A 15,424-nucleotide genomic window follows, 5' to 3' on the forward strand; every position below is an offset into this window, starting at 1 on the left:
ATGGAAAGATGATGCTGATTTAATCCGATGATAATGATGTGTCCTGCTCAGACACAACCCCCCACATTAAAACACGAGAAAGGGGTACACTGGAGAGAGACAAAGAGGTCCTCCACAAAGAGGCCAAAACACGGAATCTAAATTTATCGGGGTAAGTTGTAGATGTGCTTACTTATTCTTTCAGCACGAATGCTTCACTTTAAAACTAGTTCACACTGACACGCCACCAGTTCTGTCAAAACGGGAGCACTGCATCATGTGTATATGAAGAGGAAGGATTCTAGGTTGCCCGAAGAGAGCTGCTTTTCCAGTTCACATCATCGAATGAGTGCGCTTGCCTGGAGAGGCGGGACTGTGACCCGGTTAGACGTAAAACAAGCAAAGCCGTCTCCATCCTTTCAGACTTGGGGGGGAAGCGTGCGTCTCCCACTGTAGCCAATATGTCTGACTGCAGAAGACAGTGGAACCGGGAGGATGAGCTACCGGTCTACCTAGCAGGGCCGATCACCACCGGGCCGAACCAGAGGAAGACCTATGGTATGTTCAGCTCCGTGGAGGGGGCGTTTGAGAGCAAGACCATAGACTTCGAAAACTACGCGGTGGGGAGAAAAGGTAGCCGCACCCCGAGAAGCGGGAGCCGGGAACGACTCTTAGACACCGGTGACCCCATTAGCAAGACGCCCAGCGAGGCCCAGGAGTCGTCGCTGAACGGCTCGCCCGGAGAGAGAGACGAAGCACGCAGTGGTGCTGAGGTCAGATTTTCATCGGGGACGGAAAGTCCTAATGGCAAGGTAGGACTGACAGCTTCAATCTGTGGCTTTTTGTTGACAGATGTTGATAGTGCAATGGCTCCGTCGTTCCCTAACTATAATTTATTATTGAAGTGCACCACTAAGTGCCACTAGACTTTAACCGGTGGGGAACCTTTGGCCTACGCAGAGGATAAAAATAATTTTTTACTCATAAACCACCAAAAAAAGATATGCTGGTTTCGTTTTGGGACACCAGGAACCAGGAGTTATTTTCCTGACAAAGGCTTCAGTTTGCATAAATTATGAACTTTTTATGGCGCATTGCAGTTTGGCTATTATGGATTGCGTTAAGCTTAAATTCTCTATAAAAGGCGCAAAACGCGCGCAACAAGGCAGCAACACATATTTTTTGCTTGCCGTGGTGCTGAATCGGACAGCGACAGACAACATGCACCCCCACCCAACCTCCACGCTGCATTGTTTATGCTTTGAAGTAAGATGTGTGTGTGTGTAGTGGGTGTGAGGGTGCTCGTGTCTTCACATACGGCCTATAGCTGTCTTTTCCCCCCCGTGCCCTGAACGTCGTCAGGCAATACGGTGGCTGTGACTTTTTCCTCACGCGCGCGCCCACAGGAACGTCAGCTTTCTTCCACTGTGCGCGCGCCACGCAGCCTGACGCAGCCGTACGGCGGCGGATTCATCGCTCGCTTTCTGTCACACACGGAAACAAAACCCACATCACATCAGTGGAGACAAAGGGGAGCAGGAAGCCGCGCAGGGGCGCCGGAGTCGGTATAATTCGCTTCTGAGTTAACTGCCAGGGGGCAGAGCGACGGAAAGAGCATGTCTGGGTCCAAGAACAGCATCCCCCATCTGACGGTAAGCGAGCCGGCCTGCTCAGCAGCGACCAGCAGTCATGTATGCATGAATACGGATTAAATTCCTACTGAAAGTTACCTCACTTAAGGCTTCCTCATGCTGCCCCTACGAGAAACTGCACGCCAAAGAAAGGTGACAGTGCGTTGTGTTTGAGCGCGTTTTCTCGCTCCTGATTGGATAATGTTGTATAATCTCGCTGCCTGTCAGAGAGATTAACTCGGTTGACGTGTGCGATCGAAACTGGAGTCGAGCAAGTGACAACTGCTTGCTTAAAAGCAACGAAATGTGAAGCTAGATTTTAACAAACGACGTGCATCCTTTTCAGTCTGTGTTCAAGCGTGGATTTTACACATTTCACACAGTCTGTTATTTGAGAATTATCCAGTGTCTAATGGATCTTAAGCCTAGAGTTACACATTGAATTTGAAGGTTAAGACACAAATAATGTCTGCATATTCTTCCCCCCTTTTGCCTCCTCATTGGTCAAAGACGTTGATTTTTCGGCAAGCCGTCAGCTGTCGTCATGCTAAACCCTGCTTGATCACTGGTTACCATGGAGACGTAACATCTTCCTAATGCTGTTGCCAGGCACCATCCGTAGTAGTAGAGGGTGTGGACACGGTGGTCTCACAAAAAACGTGCTGGTTTCAACACCCTGCTTGTGAATGTTCAGTATTTGATTGCACACATAATTGAAATAACAGAAAGATACTTTTTTTTGGCGCCCCATTCAGGTACAGCTCTTGTGTGGCCATGCATTTCTGTGCACACTACACCACATCATGTTATATTGCTATAAAGCCATGGATTACATAACTGACTGTGCAATATATCAAAATGTCAGGACTAAGTTCAACCTCTCTCCCCTTTCTGTGCTTTTCCCCTGCAGAGTGAAAGGCTGCTGATCAAAGGAGGGCGAGTTGTTAATGATGACCAGTCTTTCTATGCAGATGTCTACATTGAAGACGGGCTCATCAAGTGCGTATTTGGGGACATTGCATGAGCGTGTTGTTTTAAGCACTGCAGAGGCTGTTTTCTACATTTCTTTGCTCTTCCTTTCTTTTTGTGTTCTTTTCCATCTTCTCAACCCTTTTGCATTCCCATGTGTATTTTGCCATGACAAATCTTTTCCACAATCTTCACACCTCCATAATTTGGCTTCCTTTTCCCTTTCATCTATTCATCTGTTTTTGCACATCTTATCCTGGGTAGGCAGGTGGGGGAGAACCTGGTTGTTCCTGGGGGAGTCAAGGTGATCGAGGCCAATGGCCGCATGGTGATACCAGGTGGAATAGATGTTAACACCTGCCTGATGAAGTCTTATCTGGGCACACAGCCTGTTGATGACTTCTTTCAGGGCACCAAGGCTGCACTTGCTGGGGGCACCACCATGATCAGTGAGTGTGAATGCTTAGACTTAGTCAGCAAGTGTCAGCTACAGTATAGCACATACCATATCTACATTTGTCTTTAAGTGTTTCAAAATACTGATTATGCTCTTTCTTTTTTCTATGCCTTGTGCCCTTCCTAATTTTCAGTTGACCACGTAGCCCCTCAGCCTGGTGACAGTTTGCTGGAGGCGTTTGAGCGCTGGCAGGAGGCCGCAGACAAGAAAGCCTGCTGTGATTACTCTCTGCACGTAGACATCCCCCAGTGGAATGAAAATGTTAAAGATGAGTTGGAGCTTCTGGTGCAGGACAAAGGTACGTCCATTTTTAATTATTGTATGATATTTTAGAGATGTGGCCTTTCTTGCAGTTCTTGTTTCAATCCCTAGTTTGGGCACATTTCACAGGAACAATAGGGACAGATTTAGAAACAATTTGGCTAAAGTGCTGAATCCTCTTAGAGTCAAGACACTGTAGAGAGCCATTGTTCTCGCTGCTGTCATTGTGGCCATGTGCAAATTTCACTTGTAATCTGTTTGAGTAGAAAAATGAGCATTTTCTTCTGGGGCAGCTTTAAAAGTCACCATACGAGATAAACCAGCTGCTTGTGTGTCCAGCTTCCTTCTAGGAGTCATATTATTTGGCTAGACACAAACATGCACTGCTTTCCATTCCTATTCACTTACAGTTTGTCTTTATTATCCACGCTCCTGAGTATTTACTTTCTCATTATGGAGCCGTTCATTGTTTCTTCTGTTGCCAGGTATCAACTCCTTTCAAGTATACATGGCTTATAAGGATGTGTACCAGATGACCGATTCAGAGGTATGTTTTATACTCATAAATACCACGAATCATTAATACTGTATGAATCCTCTGGCTTATGTTTTTAACAGTAGAAATCGGAAAATTGGTGTTCTTGTCTTTTAGCTGTATGAGGCATTCTCATTTCTGAAGCAGCTGGGTGCTGTGGTGTTAGTTCACGCTGAAAATGGTGATCTTATTGCTCAGGTAAGTGCTACTGCCTGCTGAAAAAGGATATCTTATTATGTAGGTAAGTGCTGCTGCCTTTTTTTTGCTCTCTCCAGCATGCACCACAGCTTAGAGATATTCTTGTTACATAATGCTGCATCTCGCAGAAAGAGAAAGCAAGGATTAATACGCCTGCAGCTGCAGCTGCAGTTGAGAATGACAGGTTTATCTTAGGCCACCATTAAAGTTGACCATTATTATTCTAATGAGGATGATGATGATGATGATGTAATGGTGATTAAGTTGGTGAGGGTGAAGGTGCTGATATAGCTAGCAGAAGTGATGGCAAGTATTAGTTGTGGTCATGGAAATGATGGCCTAGATTAATGAGACAATTATGGCAAAAACGTTGATGTATGTGAAGATAAATCAGGGTAATGGAAGATAATTGCAGTGCTGATGAATGATCATGACACGCTTGTTAAACTAACTGTAAGAGAAATAGGGAGATAGGTGATGAAAATTCATATCAACCCCATAGAGAACAAACAAACACTAAAAAGGGAGCAGGGTGGGGATCTGGTTGTTATCCAGGTTTTCAGAGAAACTGAAATGTGCTTAATCTTCCAGCTGTGCGCTGGCTTTCGAAGATTACACTGCATATTTATTTTAGCTTGACAGGCCAAAAGATTTGTTATTTGTAATTCCTGAAATCTCATCAGAGGCATTCAAACATGGCTGTACAGTTACTGTATGTACAGCTGTCAGTGATTGCATTGCATGTGAGGATAATTCTGACATTCTTTTGTTATTCTTATAATTTTTTTTTTGCAGGAACAGAAAAAAATACTTGGAATGGGAATTACTGGCCCCGAAGGCCATCCTCTGAGTCGTCCCGAAGAGGTGATTTTTTTCCCCAATAGCTTCACTGTTAATCAATTCACCTGCCACTGTATAGGTTCTTGGCTCTAGTTTATTCCCTTCCTGTGCAGTTGGAGGCTGAGGCGGTGTTCCGTGCCATCACTCTTGGCAATCGTGTGAACTGTCCTGTTTACATCACAAAGGTGATGAGCAAGAGTGCAGCTGACACTATCACCCAGGCCCGGAGGAAAGGTAGTTCTTAATCATATAATGTCCTTTTCTGTCTTTATTAAGGATGAAATTAACCGTTCTACTATTCTGCTCAGGTTCGGTGGTTTTCGGAGAGCCAATTACAGCTAGCCTGGCCACTGATGGTTCGCATTACTGGAGCAAAAACTGGGCCAAGGCTGCTGCCTACGTGACCTCTCCACCTTTAAGTCCTGACCAGACAACCCCGGACCATCTTCACACCCTGCTGGCCTGGTACGTCTCACTTTTTTTAAAACAGTGAATTGATATTGCTAAAAACTGTAGTAGTTTAATTTATAGAAGACTCCAGAGTTTTACAACAAGTAGTTTGTATGAAGTCTGAGAAAATGTGCAGTGTCAAGAGTGTTTCATAAACCCTAAAACAGGCAAAAACTTTTAGTATTTATGTAAAGGCAGACAAAAGCTTAATTTAGCTACAGTATGACCTCTGCTCAATGTGAAATGCAAATAGGATCGAAGACACAAAAGGAGACTCTTACGTTTTACCCCTACACACTCTTTGGTATTCATGCCACAAACAGCTGTTAGTGTTATGCAGAATTTTAGATCAAACTTCAGTGAAACAGGAAAACAGATGGAGAGAAGGTGAAGGTGTGAGGAGAGGCAGAAGAGAAGAGAGACTTAATTACAGACTAAGGACTACATAATCATTTGGAAGCCACTTTACTGTATATTCAGTCAGGCACACAATAATGGTTGGTTAACTTGTACCTATGCATAAGTGCAAGTCAAGGCCAAACTCACCTCAGGTATTACCTCAGACACAGTACTCGCACCCGTCACACATATCACACACACACAATGCGGAGAACTTGCACATTTTAAAATGTCCCCGATTCCACAAATAGCACTGAAACCTCTATTATCTGTTGCCTTGGCTACCGAGTGCCTCCCTCCTCCTTCTCCTCCTCCTCTATCTTCCTCTGTTTCTCCACCCTTCGTCTGAAGCTCCTACTTCTCAAGGCGGGTCCATGCTGTCAAGCCGGTGGTGTGATACTGCTGTTTTCTTTGAGCCACTCCTGAAACAACGGGGTGTATTCTTAGGTTCGTTTTCGGAGACATGAACACAAGAACAGCTTTTTTCCCCCCCCCCCAGATTTCAGTGAAGCCCATTATTTACATAATAAGCACTTTCTTGGCATTAAGGTGACGATCCCACAGCTCACTAACACGGAGTAATCACTGTAATTAACAAATAAATTAAAGGTCTTATAACTGAACCGTGACAATCACAAGTCTTTATCAGCCAGATTCAGCCTTATTTATTCAGAGCTAAAGCGAGCATAGGTCTTTTTGGCTTTCTTTAATGATGCAGACCAGACTGAGCATTAATCTAGTTAATGTTTAAAGGACTGATACTGCAGCTGTGTTGCACCATTCTCTGTAGTTCAGTTGGCTGTTTTTCTGCAATAGGCCACTGCATGACTTGACATACTTTACCTTACGTGCTCAGTGAGGACACCTGGTGGCTAGTGGTTAAAAAATAACTTCTCTGTATGTGTCTACTTCATTCTGTCTTTTTTTTAACATAAATTTTTTATTTTATTGATTTGTTGCTATTTCTACAGACTGAGTTTTCTGAGGGGTTTAAAACTTTTAGCAATTTGTCAGGGAACCTTTTAACATTAGACAGGTCAATGACTGCATCCTTAAGTGTTTGCTGATGATTTCACTTCATTTTGTTGCCTTGATACAGTGGGGACCTTCAGGTGGTGGGCAGTTCTCACTGCGCTTACAGCACCTCCCAGAAAGCTATTGGTAAAGATGACTTCACCTTGATCCCCGAAGGAATCAACGGCGTTGAGGAGAGAATGGGCTTTGTCTGGGAAAAGGCAGTGGTGAGCAATGAGGGCATGTTTTTGTTGTTTCTTTTGTGTAGGTGTGAGGTTTTTGTGTAGCACTCTAAACATCCACTTCTTTTTCCCTTAGGCCATGGGGAAGATGGATGAAAACCAGTTTGTGGCAGTCACATCCACCAACGCTGCTAAAATCTTCAATCTGTACCCACGTAAGGGTCGGATAGCTGTGGGCTCTGATGCAGACATTGTCATCTGGGACCCTGACAGCGTCAAAACCATCACTGCCAAACTCCAGCAGTCGGTGAGGACAAAAAGAAAAGAAAGATGATGAGGGAAAAGAGAGGGTGGGTAAATCGGAGAGAGGGAGAAGAACTAATAATATAAGGGGGGGAAGGCTAGACAGAGGCTGAACAACAGAAGGTTTCATGGGAGACTGCAGAGTGTAAAATAGGATAAGAACCACATGGAAGATCACAGGAGGGGAACAGAAACCTGAATAATAATATGCAGTCAAGTCTAGCTTTATTTTACTCAGTATATATCATATATGTGTGCTAGAACCAAAATAGTAAGCCTCAATGTTTGAAAATATTTTTCCTAAATTAATTAAAATAATATTTCGTAAAGGCAGATTTACACATGAATAGCTGTTCATTCTTATTGTGTTCGGGTCTGAGCAAATGTGCGGTCAAATGTGCATTTTGTACATTTCTCTCTCAAAATCAGAGATGGCAAGTGAAATTTCGTATTGTGAAACCGACACCGAGTCTACTGAAAATGACACGGAACAATAACCATGCTCCCGAGTTCACGCTATGGACCGTGGATTATCAGGACATTGTTGTTTTAATCCTTTAAGCATCACAGATGAAGCCTTTTCACCTTTTTCAACAGCAGGAGCTATCACACAGACAGCTGTGTCTGTGTGAAGGATAAGACTAAATCTATCTGCAAAACAAAATGAGCTATAGGCAAATGGTAAAACAAAATTGCCTTCAAAAATGTAACACAATACAATGTAGTTAATTTATTGGTCTGTTCTGCCACTCCCAAAGACCCTAATCCAGACTGAAGCCAGATTTAAGTTATAATCCCCCTTCACCCCTCACCCATTTTGTTATATCTCCGCCCATCCCCCTGAATTTATACAGTCGCCCCCCGTATCCCCTTGCCCCCCACTTATTTATCCCCCATCTTCTCATATGCTGCATTTTGCTGCATCTATTAAACCCTATGATAAAATGCAAGCTTGCCCTGACTGCATAGAGAGGCTAAACACTGTACAGTATTTGGAAAAATCAAATAATCCTCTGTTTTCTGTACTTGTCTCATATTTTCTCTCTGCACAGGCTGCAGAATACAACATCTTCGAGGGTCTGGAATGTCGCGGAGGTCCAGTGCTGGTGCTGAGTCAAGGCCAGGTGGTGTATGAAGAAGGAAAGCTGCATGCTCAGCAGGGCACTGGTCGATTTATTCCACGCAAACCCTTCCCAGATTATGCTTACCAGCGTGTAAAGTTCAGGAATGAGGTACAGTATTTAGAAGATTTTAAAAATACTTAAAAAATATAAATCTCACATTGAAAAATTTCATTGAAAGATTAATTGGGTAGATGTTTGAGGATTTCTTTTCCTTATCTTGCTGCAAGTCCTCATAAAAAGGTAAAAATCTAAATATGCCCCCAAAATGAGGCAAATAAAGATTTGAAGAAGACTCTGTAAATTAAATAACTGCACAACCTAACCTTGGTTCGAGGAATTTGGGCTGTTTATTTTTACCTTTTGTACAGATTATTATGTTATGATAATGAAAAAGAAAAAACAAAACAAAACAAAACAGGAGCTGAATTGATTAGAAACATGATCATTATTCTCTCTTTTTTCACCAGTAGGTGATTCAGGCAAAATACAAATGAGCCAATTAGTCCCGTATTATGGAGACTAATGTGCTGCAGGCCATTCGCTTCTAAAGAATGAATAATAGGTTGGCTTGTTTGTGTCTCTGTCTGTTTTCTGCCCAGGTAAAGCTTAAGCAGGGTGTAACTCGGGGGATATATGATGGCCCTGTATATGATGTTGCTCCGACTCCCAAATACATTACTCCTTCTCCGTCAGCCAAAACCTCTCCCACCTCTCACCAGCCACCACCAATACGTAATCTTCACCAGTCCAACTTCAGCCTTTCAGGTAAGAAAAATAGTATATTTTCAAACAGAATGTACTCTAAATACACAGTTATGCAAAATTGATTTCTTTTACAATTAGAGCCATCTAATATATTAATTTTGTCCTCATTTTAGGTGCACAGATTGATGACAATATCCCACGTCGCTCTGGCCACCGCATTGTAGCACCCCCGGGTGGTCGCTCCAACATCACCAGCCTTGGCTGAATACTTGAATACATATGAAGCACGGCTGGTGCGACGCTTCACCTACTGAGTGTGTGCGAGTGTATGTGTACGACTGAGTGTAAGCGCAACGATATGAATGAATACCTTTGCATTGTTTTGGCATAACGTGACCGTTTCTGTTATATCGGTTTGTCATGGTCACTCAGAACAAAAAAAGCACATTTCTACTTCTAATCCAAAAAAGGTGTGTGAGTTACAATCAGATAAATAATTCAAAACAATAAAAAGTCACGTTCCAGGCACGCACACACACACACACACACACATACACACACAGATTCGGTGTTGGACCCCCTCCAACCAACCCGTCGCCCCAGTGTTATGTCATAAACTTATTTCCTGTGAGCATGACTTCCTTCTTATTCTTCCTCACCTCCCACATCTTACCGTGTGGGTCTGACATGGTGCTCCTTTCCACCCACATGGTGGACAGCTCAAGAATTGTCAGATTTCTTTCTGCATCTGGTTCTAATATCTTGGCAATATTTGTTTCATTGTGGCTCAAGCGGATCAGTTACACTGCATGGACGCGTCTTTAGATGTTACACTACTTGTGGTTTATTGTTGCAATGGAGGAACACTTAAAAATGAACTCAAAGCACATTTGTATTCAACAGCACAAGCATATTCTTATATTGGTATATGTATGCTTTGAAAACCCTAACGACATCCACTGTGGGTAGAGGCAGTTGTTACCTAGTTAAAAACATATTCATGCAATTTAAATTACTGTAAATTTTGAAAGGAATGCATTTTTTTTCTCCACCACCAGATACTATATGCAAATGTGTCAGTACTCTCTTACACTCTGTGTGAAAGTAGATAAGCAGTCAAAGTGAAAACAGAAACAAGTGAACTAAATTAAGTTCTAGATTGATGTACCTACATAATGTAGACTTCTCAGTGTGCGTGCTTAGTTTGCTGCCAATCACTCCCACCAGAATAAGAACTTTGTTGTAATGACATGCTGAACTCACTGCAGAAAAAGAACTTCAGCTGTCACCACAGCTTTTTAAAACTTTTCTGAAAATGTTTTTTTTTTTTAATCTTTTATTGTTTCAGTTATTTATTTCTGGGCATTTTCCTCATTATCGTACATTTAGTGTTTCTGTGTTTTTGTTACTCTTGTCTGGTGTCACCAATGGAACCACTTAATAAAGACTGGACTGTTGTCAAAAATGATGGTAAAACAAACACCTGTGAGTTATTAGTAATATCATTTGTTATTCTGATCGTAATCAAAATTCTGATGATTGAATATAATTTTTCACGATCTGTCTCTGTCTTTTCTAAATTTAGAATTACTGAATGCATTTTCTCAGGTTAAATCAAAGGCCTTATTTATTGTAATACAGTTTGAAAGGAAACTTTAGAACAGACAGTTTTTATAGGTTGTAATCATATGGTTACAAACTAAAGCACAATTATAATTCTTTCACTTTATTGTATTTTGTTTAAGATTGGAGATAAATTTCCTTTTATAGAGGCTCAGTTAAATACTGTATGTTATGCATATAAAAATAATCTAATAATCTTCAGAGTCACTGTTATCCCATATGGAAAAGAAATAGTAAAAACTTTTATGACTTAACTCATGAAAGTGGCCACTTTCATGAGTAAATCATATAAGGCTTACATGGTTTACTCATGAAAGTGGCCACTTTCTCATTACTTTCATATATTGTTTTAGTAAGTATCCAAAAAATACAAGTTTCATTATATAATTTTTCAAGGGATCTTATATCTGTTTTTACTCTTGTATGCTTTTCATACAAGTTTCACACAAGACAGATACAAACTTTATAAGATATCTTTTCCATATGGGATACCGGAAAGTCGCTGCCAACATAAACTGCTGGTAGTTAATCAGAAAGATTTAGGTAACGTTGCTGTTAAAAGCATTAGATACAATCCTCCCCAAAAAGGTTTACACATGCAAAAGGTGGAAAAACTGATTTATAAATATAATTATATAATTTATTATTACAATTTATAAATCACAGTAGAAAAAGTTGCTAAACTGAAAAGAAATGAGTACAGGAATGAGAACACTACATTTTTTATAGATCAAGACTGAATGAAAACCAATCTGATGCAGGACTAACATGGAGAGACAAACAACCATTCACATTCACATGGAAATTTAGATCCACCGATTAACCCAACCCCACTAACTGCATGTGTTTGGACTGTGCAAAGAAGTACCTGGAGAGAACCCACGCAGACACGGGGAGAACATGCAAACTCCACACAGAAAGACCCCAGCCAGTTGGCAGAGTCAAACTCAGGGCCTTCTTGCTGTGAACCAACAGTGCTAACCTTTTTAGCATATTGTGAAATTTGGCACATTACAAAAACTTTTGGTATAACAGGATGTAGTAGAAAGAATCTAGAAAAAAGTCTGATTTAGGATTCTGTTTTCAAAATTTAGAGAAGCTGTATTTTAACATTGGATTTCTTCTGTATCTGTGTGCAATATGGAAAAGGTCAGCAGAGGGCGTTCTGGATGTTTTTTTTGTCAGTACACATGGCTCTTGCTGCTTTACAGCCTATCCAGCTTACAGTCAACAGTGACAGCAGGCACACAGTGGGGTTCCATGTCTGACGAAAAAGGCTTTCATGTCTATGATGGCAGAATGTTGGGTTGTGCTGGAAAGCTGTGCTACTTCAGAGTAGTCTGAGTAAAAGTGTATTACTAAAAGATGTCCTTTCACTTTATGATGGAGTAGATCAGTACCAATGAGGTATTTTAGCAGTATTTTTATGCACATCTAAGGCATCATTTCCCAGAGTTAATTTAAGTGTATCCTTAACTGTCATCCCACTAACTGGGCTCTATGAAGCCCCAGGAGTTATATTTTTGTTATATCTCTTTTTTCAATCTTTCAGGTATTTTATGATTTTGTCAGTTAATGTGTTTCTAATGATGCCACATCATTGCTTTCTATTTCTGCTTTGATTAGTGTTTTTTTTAATACAGCTGTTTTAAAAAGAACACAATTCTGCCGTTGCAGTTTTAGCAAACTCATTTATTCAGTTATTGTTTGTCCTAAATTAAAGTATCACATAATATCAAGGGAGGCAGGGGTACCTGTCATATGTCAGCTTAGATGCTATTACTGCATTCATCATCTTGATGGGGAACTTCCCAGACTGGAAGTCATCAGAATGTTGGAGACATTGCCAGATCTACTTGAGACAGATAGATGCCCTGGTTATGCCACACACGAAAAGGACAGCTGATGCTGCTATATTGCAAGCCACAATCCCTCCTGGGAGTGAAGAAAATTCCATCTGCCAATGTGACTGTCCAATATTTGGCTGGACAATCTACTTGACAAAGGTGTCACCTTTATCTGACGGAAGAGTGGAGTGCCCAGAACGAGGTGCTGTCCCGAGTGGAGGAGTTTAAGTACCTCTGTGTTTGTTCACGGGTGAAAGCAGAGTGAAGCAGGAGATTGACAGACAGACTGGTGCAGTCTTGGCAGTGATGTGGATGCTACACCAGTCTGCTGTGGTGAAAAGAGAGCTGAGAAAATCAGTCAATTTGACGGCTAATGTGACCATACCGTCCCATATGGTCAGGAGCTCCGTGTAGTAACTGAAAGAATAAGATCACAGATGCAAGCATCTGTGATGAGTTTCCTATGAAGGGGGTCTGTGTGCAGCCTTAGAGATATTCATTTGGATGCCGCTACTCCTTCACATAGAAAGGCACCAATTGAGGTAGTTTGGGTGACTGACTGGGATGCCTCGTCTGTGCCTTCAAGGTGAGGTGTTTTGGACATGTAAAGAAGGCCCCAGGGCAGACAGAGGACATGGTGGAGAGGTTATGTCTCTGGGCTGGCTGTTTTTTGTGTTATTTCAAGTATTTTATATCAGTTTCATCACAAAAATACAACACAGATAATGTTTACTTTGAATTTTACATTAAGTTATATCAAAATCCAAATATTGTTAAATAAGCTGTTATATAGCAATGTGTATTGTATTTGGAATAAAGTTACGAGTTGAATCAAAGAAAGCTATTGATTTTAATTTTTACAAAATATGTAAATTAATAGTACGTTTGAAAAAGTAATAATAATGAAAATCATTTTTTTCTTAAGATTATATTAATTATGTAACTAACAATGCATTAAGTAGAAATAAGGTTTGTTTCTGCCACCGAGGAGGTTACATTTTTTGGTAGCGTCTGTAAACATAATATCTCAAGCATGGGGTCAACAAGCCATTAAAATTTACCTCACATACACCGAGGTCAGCTTATAAAAAAACCTTATAACATAGAAACTATAATTTTTTACAAGTGTGGTCTAACATATAGTATAAAGGTGATTGAGACTGAGGGGCTGAGAACCTTCACAGAGATATGGCATAGAGATTCAACATATCATGTAAAATCTGGCCTCTAACCTCTCCTTCAAACTCAATTGATCTGAAGGACAAAGTGATAATAATGCTAAATATCTACTAAAAACTATGTTACTTAAGATATAGAGACTGATCTACAACGCTAAATATCTTGTTTCTTTGGACCTCTGATCTTTTCTTATAAGGTTAAACTTTCACAAAGTGTATTTTATCTTTAAAGCTGTGCTTAAAAGTCTACTGCCTTTGTATTGGCAACATTTAGGAAACAATACTGGTATATGGGAATTATGAATATCATGTTATAGTTTGTATCCAAATATCGTGTCACATTTGACCTCTCATCATATTTCTCCATTTTACAGTTACAAATCAATACCTGCAATTGATTAGCTACTCCTGTATAATGGTTGTATAATCAAAGTAAACATCCTTCATATATAGTCATTGATTAATTGTTGTTTAATAAAGATGATTTATTATTAATACCTTTAAGTAAAATGTGCATATGATGAATAAACAGTATAACATAGGTGCAAAACGACCATAGATGGCCTCCTAAAATTGCAGGTACCTACTAACACAACACAGCCGGCTAAACTGCAGTTCACTTTTTTCATGTTTGCAATACAAGGACATGTTTGCTATATTCACTCTTGTCTGTAGGATATAGACTACAATTTAAATAATCCTGTTTCTAACAAGATGGAGCACTGTTTAAAATAAAAAACAGAACTCTGACTCTGAATAACTTTACATTTAATTAAAAGTAGAACAAAGGTAACATATCAAATATGCAAACTATCAGTGTTTGTTTTTTGTAAAACAAATATCTCGTACTGTTTAAAAGTCTCAAGCTGCCGCTCATTTCTTTATGTTTTGCTGGGTAAATGGGAAATAGGTGCAAGGATGAACTGAAATAAATACATGGACATATAGTACATATATGGCAAAAACATAGCTTGTAAATTTTTAATGAGCCTGAAAGTCAATATTTGGTATGACTGCCTTTATTCTTCAACAAAGAATAAACTCTGTTAGGCAAGCTGCCTTGTAATTTTTTTTTATATAGTCTTCAGGAATAGTTCTCCAGGCTACCTGAAGAAGATCCAAGGCTCTCCTTTGGATGTTGGCTGCCTTTTGTTCTGTTCTCTGTCAAGATGAACCCACATAGCTTCAATAATGCTGAGGTCCGGGCTATGGGGAAACCAATCCATGACTGATAGTGTTCTGCTGGCATACCTCACTCTTTTCTTCCTTCTTCCCTTCCTTAAGAACGGCTTCTTGACAGCCATCACTTCCAGTGAACAATTTCGGATGAGCTTTTGGTGAATAGAATACGGGTCAGATGCATGTCTCAGGTCCTGTGTCAGGTCTTTCAGGAACTGTCCCCCTGTTTCTTAAGAACATAACCTTCAGATATGTTAGATGTTATTTAGGTCTGCACACTTCCTCTTTTACCTTCAACTTGAATATTTTCCTAAAACTTTTTAAGCACACACTGCATTTCAAATGAAAGAAGGGATGGCTAAAGAGCATATAAATGCTATATTTAAAATTTCACCCTAGCATCACATTTCAAAAAGTTGTGACAGGCGGCATTTTTATCATTGTATTGCATCCCCTGTTACCTCTTCTTTTAAAAGTGCCCACTTAGTATTGGGGAACATAGAGCAATTAGCTTTGAAAGGGCGATCTTTTCAAATGCCTGTTTAGGATT

General features: G+C 40.5%; 1 protein-coding gene across 3 annotated transcripts; it reads left to right on the plus strand.

The window, feature by feature from the left end:
- The first annotated feature begins 191 nt into the window (after positions 1-191).
- On the plus strand, positions 192-10,522 carry crmp1 (collapsin response mediator protein 1). Of its 3 annotated transcripts, none has more exons than XM_006787290.3 (14): positions 192-791; positions 2,521-2,609; positions 2,844-3,028; positions 3,170-3,334; positions 3,783-3,844; positions 3,950-4,030; positions 4,826-4,894; positions 4,984-5,104; positions 5,179-5,335; positions 6,819-6,960; positions 7,052-7,222; positions 8,271-8,450; positions 8,942-9,107; positions 9,221-10,522. In XM_006787290.3, the coding sequence occupies exons 1-14, from the start codon at positions 441-443 to the stop codon at positions 9,310-9,312; spliced, it is 2,031 nt and encodes a 676-aa protein (XP_006787353.2). In that variant the 5' UTR covers positions 192-440; the 3' UTR covers positions 9,313-10,522. The 3 variants fall into 3 exon arrangements, with proteins under 3 accessions (XP_006787353.2, XP_006787354.1, XP_087697920.1); XM_006787291.3 differs by lacking the exon at positions 192-791 and adding an exon at positions 1,264-1,631; XM_087841794.1 differs by lacking the exon at positions 192-791 and adding an exon at positions 1,581-1,603 and having other exon boundaries at positions 2,523-2,609.
- The last annotated feature ends 4,902 nt before the right edge of the window (positions 10,523-15,424 follow it).

Source organism: Neolamprologus brichardi, chromosome 6, assembly GCF_056152115.1.
Source record: "Neolamprologus brichardi isolate AB-2024 chromosome 6, ASM5615211v1, whole genome shotgun sequence".
Lineage (NCBI taxonomy): Eukaryota > Metazoa > Chordata > Actinopteri > Cichliformes > Cichlidae > Neolamprologus > Neolamprologus brichardi.

Coding starts and splice junctions, on each gene's coding strand:
- crmp1 (XM_006787290.3), top strand. CDS start 441: ATGTCTGACTGCAGAAGACAGTGGAACCGGGAGGATGAGCTACCGGTC. Junction 4,895..4,983: donor CTCTGAGTCGTCCCGAAGAG/GTGATTTTTTTC, acceptor CTTCCTGTGCAG/TTGGAGGCTGAGGCGGTGTT. Junction 7,223..8,270: donor CTGCCAAACTCCAGCAGTCG/GTGAGGACAAAA, acceptor CTCTCTGCACAG/GCTGCAGAATACAACATCTT.